This window comes from Pseudophryne corroboree, chromosome 5 (genome assembly GCF_028390025.1).
Source record: "Pseudophryne corroboree isolate aPseCor3 chromosome 5, aPseCor3.hap2, whole genome shotgun sequence".
Classification (NCBI taxonomy): Eukaryota; Metazoa; Chordata; class Amphibia; order Anura; family Myobatrachidae; genus Pseudophryne; species Pseudophryne corroboree.
This window is the reverse complement of record NC_086448.1, coordinates 647,699,749-647,711,972: the sequence shown is the minus strand read 5'-3', so window position 1 is coordinate 647,711,972 and position 12,224 is coordinate 647,699,749. Positions and strand designations below refer to the sequence as shown.

The window sequence follows — 12,224 nt, the reverse complement described above, 5'->3', positions numbered from 1 at the left end:
ACAACACAGTGCTGCCATTTGATAATATCTGTTGATGTCAGTGGGTACATACAGTATTCTCTCTTGCTCCTCGGTAGTCTCAGTTTATCTCCTGCCCACCACGTGGTTGTGTTTTTATATATTTATATAATTAACATGAATTTTCAAATATTTACAAGGGAAGACGCCTAAGGGGGAGAAGGGAAACTGATAACAATTAGTAGATACAAAATTAGATAATAACAATAACCTTCAATTTACATCTATTGGTAGGCAAAAAGATGAATCCTGTATAATAATGGCATTTTAATGAATGTTGTTAGGGCAGTGGTTCCCAAACTTTTTTGAATCACGGCACCCTAGAGTATCAGAATTCTTTTCATGGCACCCCTAAGCCAATAGTTTCATATTGAAAAATTTAGAAAGAAATATTAAATTAAGTAAATTGTTTTTATATGTCATCCTTAGGGTAACTTATGTGGTGAGGAACAAGATTTGCTTCTGATTGTCAATATATTTTATGATTGGCAGCCATTAACACTGGTTTTGTTTTTTACATTGACCATGCAGAATTTTAAATTGGTTCTGGACCACCAACCCAAGGCACCTCTGCAAGTGTTCCGAGGCATCCCAGGGTGCCACGGCACACAGATTGGGAACCACTGTGTTAGGGCAATGTATAATTAGAATTCCTTAAAGGGTTCTATTGGAAGCATGGGGGCCAGGAAAGATGGAAAAAAAAAGGGGGAGGGCTTGAAAGTAAAATAAACGTGAGCAGGAAAAACATTGCGGGATGTTGGTAAAGAGGAGGAAGGAAGAAGAGGACAATATGAGTGAGATCCAGGAATTACTATATGGATCAATCAATTATGTGTCTGGGCTTGATGGTAAGAAACCCAGGGAGACCAAATATTATGGATTGGGGCATCCACGGAAAATGTGTGTGATGTGTTCTATGTGGTATATGGAGTTGGATATAAGATCCCAGTGCACAGGATGCTGGTGGTCAGAATACAGACGCTGGCATCTCCATGATGAAGATCCCTATGGTTGAGTTATGCATTCTAACTCATCCCCTAACCCTCCCTTACCGCAGCCTAAATTTAACCTCCCGCATTAGTGCCCAACACTAACCTCCCCGGTTAGTACCTAAACCTAACCCCCCTGCAGCCCAACCCAAACCCTCCCCCTTAAGTACCTAATTCTAATCCCCCCCTCCCCCGGTGGTGCGTAACCCTAACCACCTCTGGCCCCATCCTAACCCTAACCTCCCTACCCCCGCAGCCTAACCATTAACCCTCCCGAGTGGCAGCTAATTGAATCTAACCCGGTATGTATTCGAAATACATAATCCGCACATACAGAAATGGGGATCCAGAGTTATTTCCATTAAGCTGTCTAGAATGCTGCCCGTGTTATCTCATATATATGATAGAGAGAGAGAAGAATTTTTTTATCTCCCTATCCTGTCCTGGGTTATCTGTTTGTAAATGGCATCACTTTATAAGTTATCGGTTTCCTGAATGGTATCATTATATTTTAGATGCGTTGGACCTTTCAGGAAGTAATTTATTGTGGTTACACAAATATTAGGCCTTTTTTTTTTCCACTTTCTTCCTCTTTTCATTATTATTTAACCAAACTGAGAATGTTGTTCAATGCAGACGGGCGTACAGACATTAACATGAGCGAGATCACATTAGAAGAAATTCACCAGCTATTTTCTAATATGGATATTGGGCCTGGAGGACATTGGAAACCTACAGACTGCACTCCTCGCTGGAAGGTGAGACCAGCAGTATATGACTGTGTGAGAGTGAAATGAGTCACTGGCTGTCTGTCTTCATAACACGTACAGTCATGAGACACACATTCTTGGGAGTGTCATTATAATGGACATTTATTTGTATTGCTGCAAATATTGAAAGGAGAACTGTTTCCTGCTAAAAGGTTAAAGCCACAAAATATATAATAAGTGTTTGAAATACCGCTGTATGGGACGTTTGCCTCGACACATCTATGCAAGATAAGGTGTACTGTTTTGCTTATTGTCTGGTGATCTCAAGAGAAAAAGATGCACAGCTATGTCCTACAAGACCTGGCGCACTTGAGGGGCTATTTGGCTGGTAAGGGCAACAGTGTATGAGGACAGAGCTGTGACATCTGTAAGACATATTTCATTTTACTTATTCATCTGTCTGTCTTTCTGTCTATCTATCCAGAAAACCCAGCACTCACCATAGCAAGCTCATTTATCCTCAACACATGGGGGTTTAGTTAGTGAATTGGCCAATGCACAAATGCCTACAAACCGATCGCCAAGGTACCCCACCTTCATGCAGGTCCTACACTATTACAGAGTCTTAAAACCTGGCAACTCTTTCACACATTATATAACTGCAAATATGCCTACTTGGTTTAATGTGCACCTGCCACACACCTTATGGCTTTTAAATGTACACTGATAAATTACTAAGTAACAGCTGACACAGGTTAAGGATAATTGAGTCTACATAGGGGTGCATGAGAAAGCTATTAATTATTATTAGCAGTTTCTTATATAGCGCAGCATATTACGTTGCGCTTTACAATTAGAACAAGTTATAGAACAAAACTGGGCAAAGACAGACAGAGGTAGGAAGGCCCTGCTCGCAAGCTTACAATCTATAGGGAAATAGGCATTGATACACAAGGATAGATGCTACCTGTTACATAATGGTTCCCCAGATTGCTAGGTTCTTAATGGGTTGTATGATATGATCACCCAGCAATGTTGGAAGACAAAATGTGAGTTTATGTGGACTGTACAGAGGGGATGTAACTTGATAGGGAAGCATTGAAGGTTATGTGTGTGGGTCTGAAATTTGGTAGGCTTGTCTGAAGAGATGAGTTTTCAGGGAACGTTTAAAGGTTTGGAGTCTAGAGGAGAGTCTTATTGTGCGTGGGAGTGCATTCCATAGAGTGGGTGAAGCCCAGGTAAAGTCCTGTAATTTTGAGTGGGAACAGGTAATACATGTGGATGAGAGACGCAGATCTTGTGCAGAGCGGAGAGGTCTGGTAGGGAGATATTTTGAGATGAGGAGATGTATGATGGTGCAGTTTGGTTAATAGCCTTGTATGTAAGTAAAAGTATTTTATATTTGACACGGTAGAATACCGGTAACCAATGGAGGGACTGACTGACAGAGCGGATCAGCAGATGAAGAACGTCTGGCGAGGAAGATTAGTATCGCAGCTGCATTTAAAATGGATTGAAGTGGTGAGAGCCTATGTTTGGGAAGACCAGTAAGGAGACTATTACAATAATCAATGCGGGAGATGATGAGTGCATGGATTAGAGTTTTTGCAGTGTCTTGTGTAAGATAAGGGTCTATTTTGGATATGTTTTTAAGGTGCATGTAACATGATTTAGAGACGTATTGAATGTGTGGAACAAAGGACAGTTCAGAGTCAAGGGTGACACCTAGGCAACGAGCTTGTGGGGTAGGGTGGATAGTTGCATTGTCAACAGTTATGGAGATATCAGGTTGGTAACTACTCTTAGCTGGTGGGAAAATAATTAATTCTGTATTGGAAATGTTGAGTTTGAGGTGGCGAGATGACATCCAAGATGAAAGGGCAGACAGGCATCCAGTGACACAAGCCAATACAGATGGTGACAAATCTGGGGAGGATAGGTAGATTTGAGTATCATCAGCTTACAAATGATACTGAAATCCGAAGGAGCTGATTAGTTTACCAAGAGAGGAGGTATAGATTGAGAAAAGCAGAGGACCTAAGACTGAGCCTTGCGGTACTCCAACTGATAGAGGTAGAGAAGAGGAGGTAGAATCAGAGAAGTGAACACTGAAAGAGCGATTAGATAGGTAGGATGAGAACCAAGTAAGGGCTGTGTCCTGAAGACCTAGGGATTGTAGTGTTTGTATGAGAAGAGAGTGGTCAACAGTGTCAAAAGCAGCAGAGAGATCTAGAAGAATAAGTAGTGTGTAATGGCCTTTTGATCTAGCAGTGACTAGATCATTCACTACTTTGGTCAGTTCCGTCTCTGTGGAGTGTTGGGCACGAAAGCCTGACTGAAGTGGGTCCAATAAGTTGTGTGAGTTAAGAAAGTGTGTAAGGCGAGTGTAGGCAAGTCTCTCAAGTAGCTTGGAGGGACTGGGTAGCTGAGAAATGGGACGGTAGTTAGAGAGTGTGTTTGGGTCAGAGTTGTGTTTTTTTAGAATGGGAGTAATGACTGCATGTTTAAACAGAGAAGGAAAGATACCAGTAGAGAGAGAGAGATTACAGATTTTAGTTAAGGTTGGGATAAGCACAGGAGACAAAGTTTTACTGACCTGTGAGGGTATAGGATCAAGAGGAGAGGTAGTGGAGTAGGAGGATGAAAAGAGTGTTGATACTTCATCTTCACTTGTGGGATCAAATAAAGAGAAAGTGCCAGAGGGTTCAGGTAGGGAATTGAGCAGGTCACTGGCTGAGTTAGAGCATACAATTTCATCTCGGATTTTATCAATCTTATCCTTGAAGTAGGAAGCAAATTCTTGTGCACGGATAGTAGCTAGTGGGGGAGGTGAGGGAGGGTAAAGAAGTGATTTAAATGTATTAAAAAGTCGCTTGGGGTTGGTGGCGTGAGAAGAGATGACAGATTGGAAATATGTTTGTTTGGCAGTGTCCAGGGCCTGACGATAGGAGTGGTAGGTTAATAAGCTAGTGGTCACAGTTAATAAGAGTTAGACTAATCCAGCAATATACACAGAAATATAAAACCACAGCACTCGCCACCTCAGAAGCGGGGGAAAAAAAGTGCACTCACCACTCATAGGGTGGTGTGCACATAACCTCGGCACTCGCCACCCCAGAAGCGGGGTATATATTGCTTGGTGTCAACGTCTCAATCGTGTTGATTTTTGTCAGCACAATGTCCTTTATTGTGTGCCCTGAGTGCCGCACCTTCGGCTGTGATATTTACTTTATTTGTGGAGGCGCCGGTCTAAGTTGCTTTGATTAATCAAGAGTGCCGGACTATGTATGTATATATGTGTGTATGTATATATGTATGTGTATATATATATATATATATATATATATATATATATATATATATATATATATATATATATATATATATATATGTATATTTGCATCTGAAAACACTTGTACCCAATGTTTTTTAGTGTTTAACTACCACTTGCAAATAAAGCGCAGTAGATAAAGGTCTATAAAATGTAAGCCGCCTTGTTCCTCCCTTTTGGAACCATGACTCTGTTTGCTCCAAGCAATGCGAGCAGCTAGGAAGCTGTATCTAGGAGACCTACAGAACATAGTAGAAGTTTTATATTACAAAAGGCTAATAATGTAATAGGGTATTTCCCAGGGAAACTTCCTGTACTTCCTGTAGGTAAACTGGCATTATTTCCAGTAATCTGCTTCATCTACCCTGCCCACTGTTTCCCGAAAAGTAGATATACTGTAAATGGAAAGAATGTAGGAAAGCAGGGCTACTGTATTTTATTTTCACTATTTAGCACTCGCATCGGCTGCCAGAAAATTATTCCTTTTTTTTTTTTTTTTTTTTTTTTTAAACACATCAAGAAGTTTAACAATTTGGTTTTACTTCTGAATTTTTTTTCTCGTAATATCTTATGTAAAAGGACTGGGAAATGTGCAGAATGGAAAAAGGGACACCTGAAGTTGAAACTGACCTGATCGCTAGAGTGGCAACATATGATAGAAGTAATAAAGTAGGTGGCCTGTAATAGGAGCAGTATACTTGTGTACAGTGCACACACCTGGTGTGTTGCACTGTACACCGGGCATTATAAAGTGGGGAGCAGGCCCATGTTAGAATGAAGGGACGACGTTTGGTCTATTTATTTATTAACCGTTATTTATATAGCGCACACATATTCCGCCGCTCTTTACAGGGAATATTTGTCCATTCACATGAGTCCCTGCCCCAGTGGAGTTTATAATCTATATATCCTACCACATGTGTACACACACACACACATTAAAGCTAGGGTCAATTTTTTTTTTTTTTGGGATCCAATTAACCTACCAGTATATTTTTTGGATTGTGGGAGGAAACCGGAGTACCCGGAGGAAACCCACACAAGTATGGGGAGAATATACAAACTCCACACAGGGCCATGGTGGGGATCGAACCCATGACCTCAGTGCTATGAGGCAATACTGCTAACCATTACACCATCCTTACTGCACTGTATTTGTTTCTTTGCATAAACTGCACATTTGTGTCTGGTATAACAGAAACAGTCATACCTATTTGAAATCAGTATAAAATACAATTTATACATCTGTGTGACTCGTATTACTTTACATTTTTCATTGTAATCAAACAGTTTCTTTCCTGATTAATGACCAATTTCTGTGTGTAAGTCTGTCTGCTATACATCTAAAAGGTTTCCTAAGTAACATTGGGGAGATTCAGTTGTTTTAATGCGTCCAATCACCTATCACTTTAAACAGGCAGTAATATATTGTTTGCGTAAAGCTACTAAACACGTCTCAACTATTGGGCACGAAAAGCCGGACTTTTTGTACATTTCTGCTCACCGATTCAGAAGGGTGCGAGCAGAAATAATGGGTGCTTGCAGTATTTGTGCCCATCAGAGCATCAAATGAATCGCTCTGTCAGATTTAGTGCACCCCAAAAACAACTGGATTCCCCCCCTTTTGGACTACCCATTAGTTAACCTCTGTTTAACCATTTCACAGTTAGAGTACATGTCCTTCCATGTATGCATAGCTGGCAACGGAATACATATGTGTTACCGACAGACAAGATGCCGGCTACCAGTAAACCAACAGTGGCATTCCATCTTTCAGAATCCCGGCAGTGAGTTCCTCTGTGGGCTCACTGCGCTCGCCACGCTTGCCACAGGTTATATTCCCACTCGGTTGGTGGCGTGGACCCACCAACCGAGTGGGAATGACCTGCGGTTGTCGGGATTCTGGCATCGGTCTCCTGAATGATGGTATTCCAGCGTTGGTCTCCTGATTGCTGGGATCCCGACAGCCAGTATTTTAACTGCATCCCCTGCCAACAAAGGGACAGGTGTATCATCTCACCCCTGACAGGTTTACGCTGCTTAGCTATGGAATTCTTTTTCTGCATTTTATGGGCTGAATTGAATGAACGTAGTTCTGTACTATGAAGACCCATGTTAAATGAAACAAGCAGGATATTTTCATGAAGCGCGCACACAATGCCAACACAATTCAGCTAGAAATGGCAAATTGCTGCCGTGCCAATGTTACACATTGACTCTGCAGTCTGCAACCTATGGAATGTGCATGGAAGAGCGGGTAAATTATCCAAATAAGATAATGCTGTTCATGGCTATAAGGAAAGTATAGGATGCCCTGTATGGTGTCAAGGGTTTGTATGTTGTTACTTTATTAATGATGGAAAATTATAGCCAGAAAGTGTATTGCAGCTAATAAGTGTCTACAGTATGTTGGGGTACATAAAATCTCTCTCTCTCTCTCTCTCTGTGTGTGTGTGTAAATAGTTGGAAAAACTTGTAAGTCTATCTGCTTGTAAAACTTGTGACTCAACCGTTTTCATGATTGCGGCCACAAAAACGGGTCTTATCGCATATTCTGTTTTCTCCTGCCTCAGGCAGGTGAATAAAATCAATGATACAGCTGGAGGTTGGGGCCAATTGTGCTCCAGGGATCCATTAGTGTGGCTGTGAATTTCCCCCTATACATTTAGCCTGAAAATGTCAAGAGACGACAGACACCCAGACTTCTGTCGCAGCCTTGTTTTACGGATCATTTATTTTATAATTTGGATAAAAGCAGTCAATTGTACAGAATTACTGGATTCTAGACATTGCATATAACTTATAGAATTATTATGCATTTAATGCCATACATAGAGATCAGCTATTACATTATAAAACAAGCAGCAGACATTTAAAGTTACTAACTCCAGTAATTAATTAGTGACTAGTGGTGCCGCTGTATTGAATTCTGTTCTGTCTTGTGCTTGAAATTGTCACTGAAATTGTACGTAGAATTTAGTTAAAACGAGAACTCCAGATCCTTCAATGGGATTCCCAGGTTTGTTTAGTCATTGAACCCTTTTTTAGAACTGCTCAGTCTGTTTGTGGTATGTGGAGAATTTTGGAAATAGTTGGGACTTGTGCAGATTGTCTTCACAATTCTAAATGCAGGGTTCTGAGGAAGGGTCATTCTTCAAACTGGTTGGAGGGAAGGACTTTAAAAATAAGAATTTACTTACCGATAATTCTATTTCTCATAGTCCGTAGTGGATGCTGGGGACTCCGTAAGGACCATGGGGAATAGCGGCTCCGCAGGAGACTGGGCACATCTAAAGAAAGCTTTAGGACTAACTGGTGTGCACTGGCTCCTCCCCCTATGACCCTCCTCCAAGCCTCAGTTAGGATACTGTGCCCGGACGAGCGTACACAATAAGGAAGGATTTTGAATCCCGGGTAAGACTCATACCAGCCACACCAATCACACCGTATAACCTGTGATCTGAACCCAGTTAACAGCATGATAACAGAGGAGCCTCTGAAAGATGGCTCACAACAATAATAACCCGATTTTTGTAACAATAACTATGTACAAGTATTGCAGACAATCCGCACTTGGGATGGGCGCCCAGCATCCACTACGGACTATGAGAAATAGAATTATCGGTAAGTAAATTCTTATTTTCTCTAACGTCCTAAGTGGATGCTGGGGACTCCGTAAGGACCATGGGGATTATACCAAAGCTCCCAAACGGGCGGGAGAGTGCGGATGACTCTGCAGCACCAAATGAGAGAACTCCAGGTCCTCCTCAGCCAGGATATCAATTTTGTAGAATTTTACAAACGTATTTGCTCCTGACCAAGTAGCTGCTCGGCAAAGTTGTAAAGCCGAGACCCCTCGGGCAGCCGCCCAAGATGAGCCCACCTTCCTTGTGGAGTGGGCATTTACAGATTTTTGGCTGTGGCAGGCCTGCCACAGAATGTGCAAGCTGAATTGTACTACAAATCCAACGAGCAATAGTCTGCTTAGAAGCAGGAGCACCCAGCTTGTTGGGTGCACACAGGATAACAGCGAGTCAGATTTCCTGACTCCAGCCGTCCTGGAAACATATATTTTCAGGGCACTGACAACGTCTAGCAACTTGGAGGCCTCCAAGTCCCTAGTAGCCGCAGGCACCACCAATAGGTTGGTTCAGGTGAGACGCTGAAACCACCTTGGGGAGAAACAGAGGACGAGTCCTCAATTCCGCCCTGTCCGAATGGAACATCAGATAAGGGCTTTTTCAGGATAAAGCCGCCAATTCTGACACGCGCCTGGCCCAGGCCAGGGCCAACAGCATGACCACTTTCCATGTGAGATATTTTAACTCCCCAGATTTAAGTGGTTCAAACCAATGTGACTTTTGGAACCCAAACTACATTGAGATCCCAAAGTGCCACTGGAGGCACAAAAGGAGGCTGTATATGCAGTACCCCTTTTACAAACGTCTGAACTTCAGGGACTGAAGCTAGTTCTTTTTGGAAGAAAATTGACAGGGCCGAAATTTGAACCTTAATGGACCCCAATTTCAGGCCCATAGACACTCCTGTTTGCAGGAAATGTAGGAATCGACCCAGTTGAATTTCCTTCGTCGGGCCTTACTGGCCTCGCACCACGCAACATATTTTCGCCAATTGCGGTGATAATGTTTTTGCGGTTACATCCTTCCTGGCTTTGATCAGGATAGGGATGACTTCATCCGGAATGCCTTTTTTCCTTCAGGATCCGGCGTTCAACCGCCATGCCGTCAAACGCAGCCGCGGTAAGTCTTGGAACAGACAGGGTCCTTGCTGGAGCAGGTCCCTTCCTAGAGGTAGAGGCCACGGATCCTCCGTGAGCATCTCTTGAAGTTCCGGTTACCAAGTCCTTCTTGGCCAATCCGGAGCCACGAATATAGTGCTTTCTCCTCTCCATCTTATCAATCTCAGTACCTTGGGTATGAGAGGCAGAGGAGGGAACACATACACTGACTGGTACACCCACGGTGTTACCAGAGCGTCTACAACTATTGCCTGAGGGTCTCTTGACCTGGCGCAATACCTGTCGAGTTTTTTAATCATGTGGACGACTTCTGGGTGAAGTCCCCACTCTCCCGGGTGGAGGTCGTGCTGAGGAAGTCTGCTTCCCAGTTGTCCACTCCCGGAATGAATACTGTTGACAGTGCTATCACATGATTTTCCGCCCAGCGAAGAATCCCTGCAGCTTCTGCCATTGCCCTCCTGCTTCTTGTGCCACCCTGTCTGTTTACGTGGGTGACTGCCATGATGTTGTCCGACTGGATCAACACCGGCTGACCTTGAAGCAGAGGTCTTGCTAAGCTTAGAGCATTGTAAATGGCCCTTAGCTTCAGGATATTTATGTGAAGTGATGTATCCAGGCTTGACCCTAAGCCCTGGATATTCCTTCCCTGTGTGACTGCTCCCCAGCCTCGCAGGCTGGCATCCGTGGTCACCAGGACCCAGTCCTGAATGCCGAATCTGCGGCCCTCTAGAAGATGAGCACTCTGCAACCACCACATGATGGATACCCTTGTCCTTGGTGACAGGGTTATCCGCTGATGCATCTGAAAATGCGACCCGGACCATTTGTCCAGTAGGTTCCACTGGAAAGTTCTTGCGTGGAATCTAACGAATGGGATTGCTTCGTAGGAAGCCACCATTTTTACCCAGAACACTTGTGCATTGATGCACTGAGACTTGGTTCGGTTTTAGGAGGTTCCTGACTAGCTCGGATAACTCCCTGGCTTTCTCTTCCGGGAGAAACACCTTTTTTCTGGACTGTGTCCAGGAACATCCCTAGGAAACAGAAGACAAGTCGTCGGAACCAGCTGCAATTTTGGAATATTGAGAATCCAATCGTGCTGCCGCAACACTACCTGAGATAGTGCTACACCGACTTCCAACTGTTCCCTGGATCTTACCCTTATCAGGGAATCGTCCAAGTAAGGGATAACTAAAATTCCCTTCCTTCGAAGGGATATCATTTCGGCCATTACCTTGGTAAAGACCCGGGGTGCCGTGGACCATCCCTACGGCAGCGTCTGAACTGATAATGATAGTTCTGTACCATAACCTGAGGTACCCTTGGTGAGAAGGGTAAATTTTGACATGAAGGTAAGCATCCTTGATGTCCCGAGACATCATGTAGTCCCCTTCTTCCAGGTTCGCAATCACTGCTCTGAGTGACTCAATCTTGAATTTGAACCTCTGTATGTAAGTGTTCAAAGATTTTAGATTTAGAATCGGTCTCACCGAGCCGTCTGGCTTCGGTACCACAATAGTGTGGAATAATACCCCGTTCCCTGTTGCAGGAGGGGTACCTTGATTATCACCTGCTGGGAATACAGCTTGTGAATGGCTTCCAAAACTGCCTCCCTGTCAGAGGGAGACGTCGGTAAAGCCGACTTTTGGAAACGGCGAGGGGGAGACGTCTCGAATTTCAATATGTACCCTTGAGATATTACCTGAAGGATCCAGGGGTCTACTTGCGAGTGAGCCCACTGCGCACTGAAATTCATTGAGAACGGGCCCCCACCGTGCCTGAGCTTGTAAGGCCCTAGCGTCATACTGAGGGCTTTGCAGAGGTGGGAAAGGATTTCTGTTCCTGGGAACTGGGTAATCTCTTCAGCCTTTTTCCTCTCCCTCTGTCACGAGCAGAAAAGAGGAACCTTTTGTCCGCTTGCCAACAAAGGACTGCGCCTGATAATACGGCGTCTTATTTTGAGAGGCGACCTGGGGTACAAACGTGGATTTCCCAGTTGTTGCCGTGGCCACCAGGTCTAAAAGACCGACCCCAAATGTCCCCTTTCAAAGGCAATACTTCCAAATGCCGTTTGGAATCCGCATCACCTGACCATTTTACTGGTAGAATTGGACAACGCACTTATACTTGATGCCAGTCGGCAAATATTCCGCTGTGCATCATGCATATATAGAAATGCATCTTTTAAATGCTCTATAGGCAATAATATACTATCCTTATCTAGGATATCAATATTTCCAGTCAGGAAATCCGACCATGCCAACCCAGCACTGCACCTCCAGGCTGAGGCGATTGCTGGTCGCAGTATATCACCAGTATGTGTGTGAATACATTTTTGGATACCCTCCTGCTTTCTATCAGCAGGATCCTTAAGGGCGGCCATCTCATGAGAGGGTAGAGCCCTTGTTCTTACAAGC

General features: G+C 43.7%; 1 protein-coding gene across 1 annotated transcript in view; it reads left to right on the top strand.

Annotated features, from left to right (window-relative positions):
• Positions 1 to 12,224, top strand: part of B4GALT6 (beta-1,4-galactosyltransferase 6) — a 242,363-nt gene that overhangs the window by 190,638 nt on the left and 39,501 nt on the right. Inside the window, exon 4 of the mRNA XM_063923646.1 lies at positions 1,644 to 1,765. Coding sequence (XP_063779716.1) covers positions 1,644 to 1,765 — 122 coding nt within the window. The remainder of the gene's footprint in view (positions 1 to 1,643; positions 1,766 to 12,224) is intronic.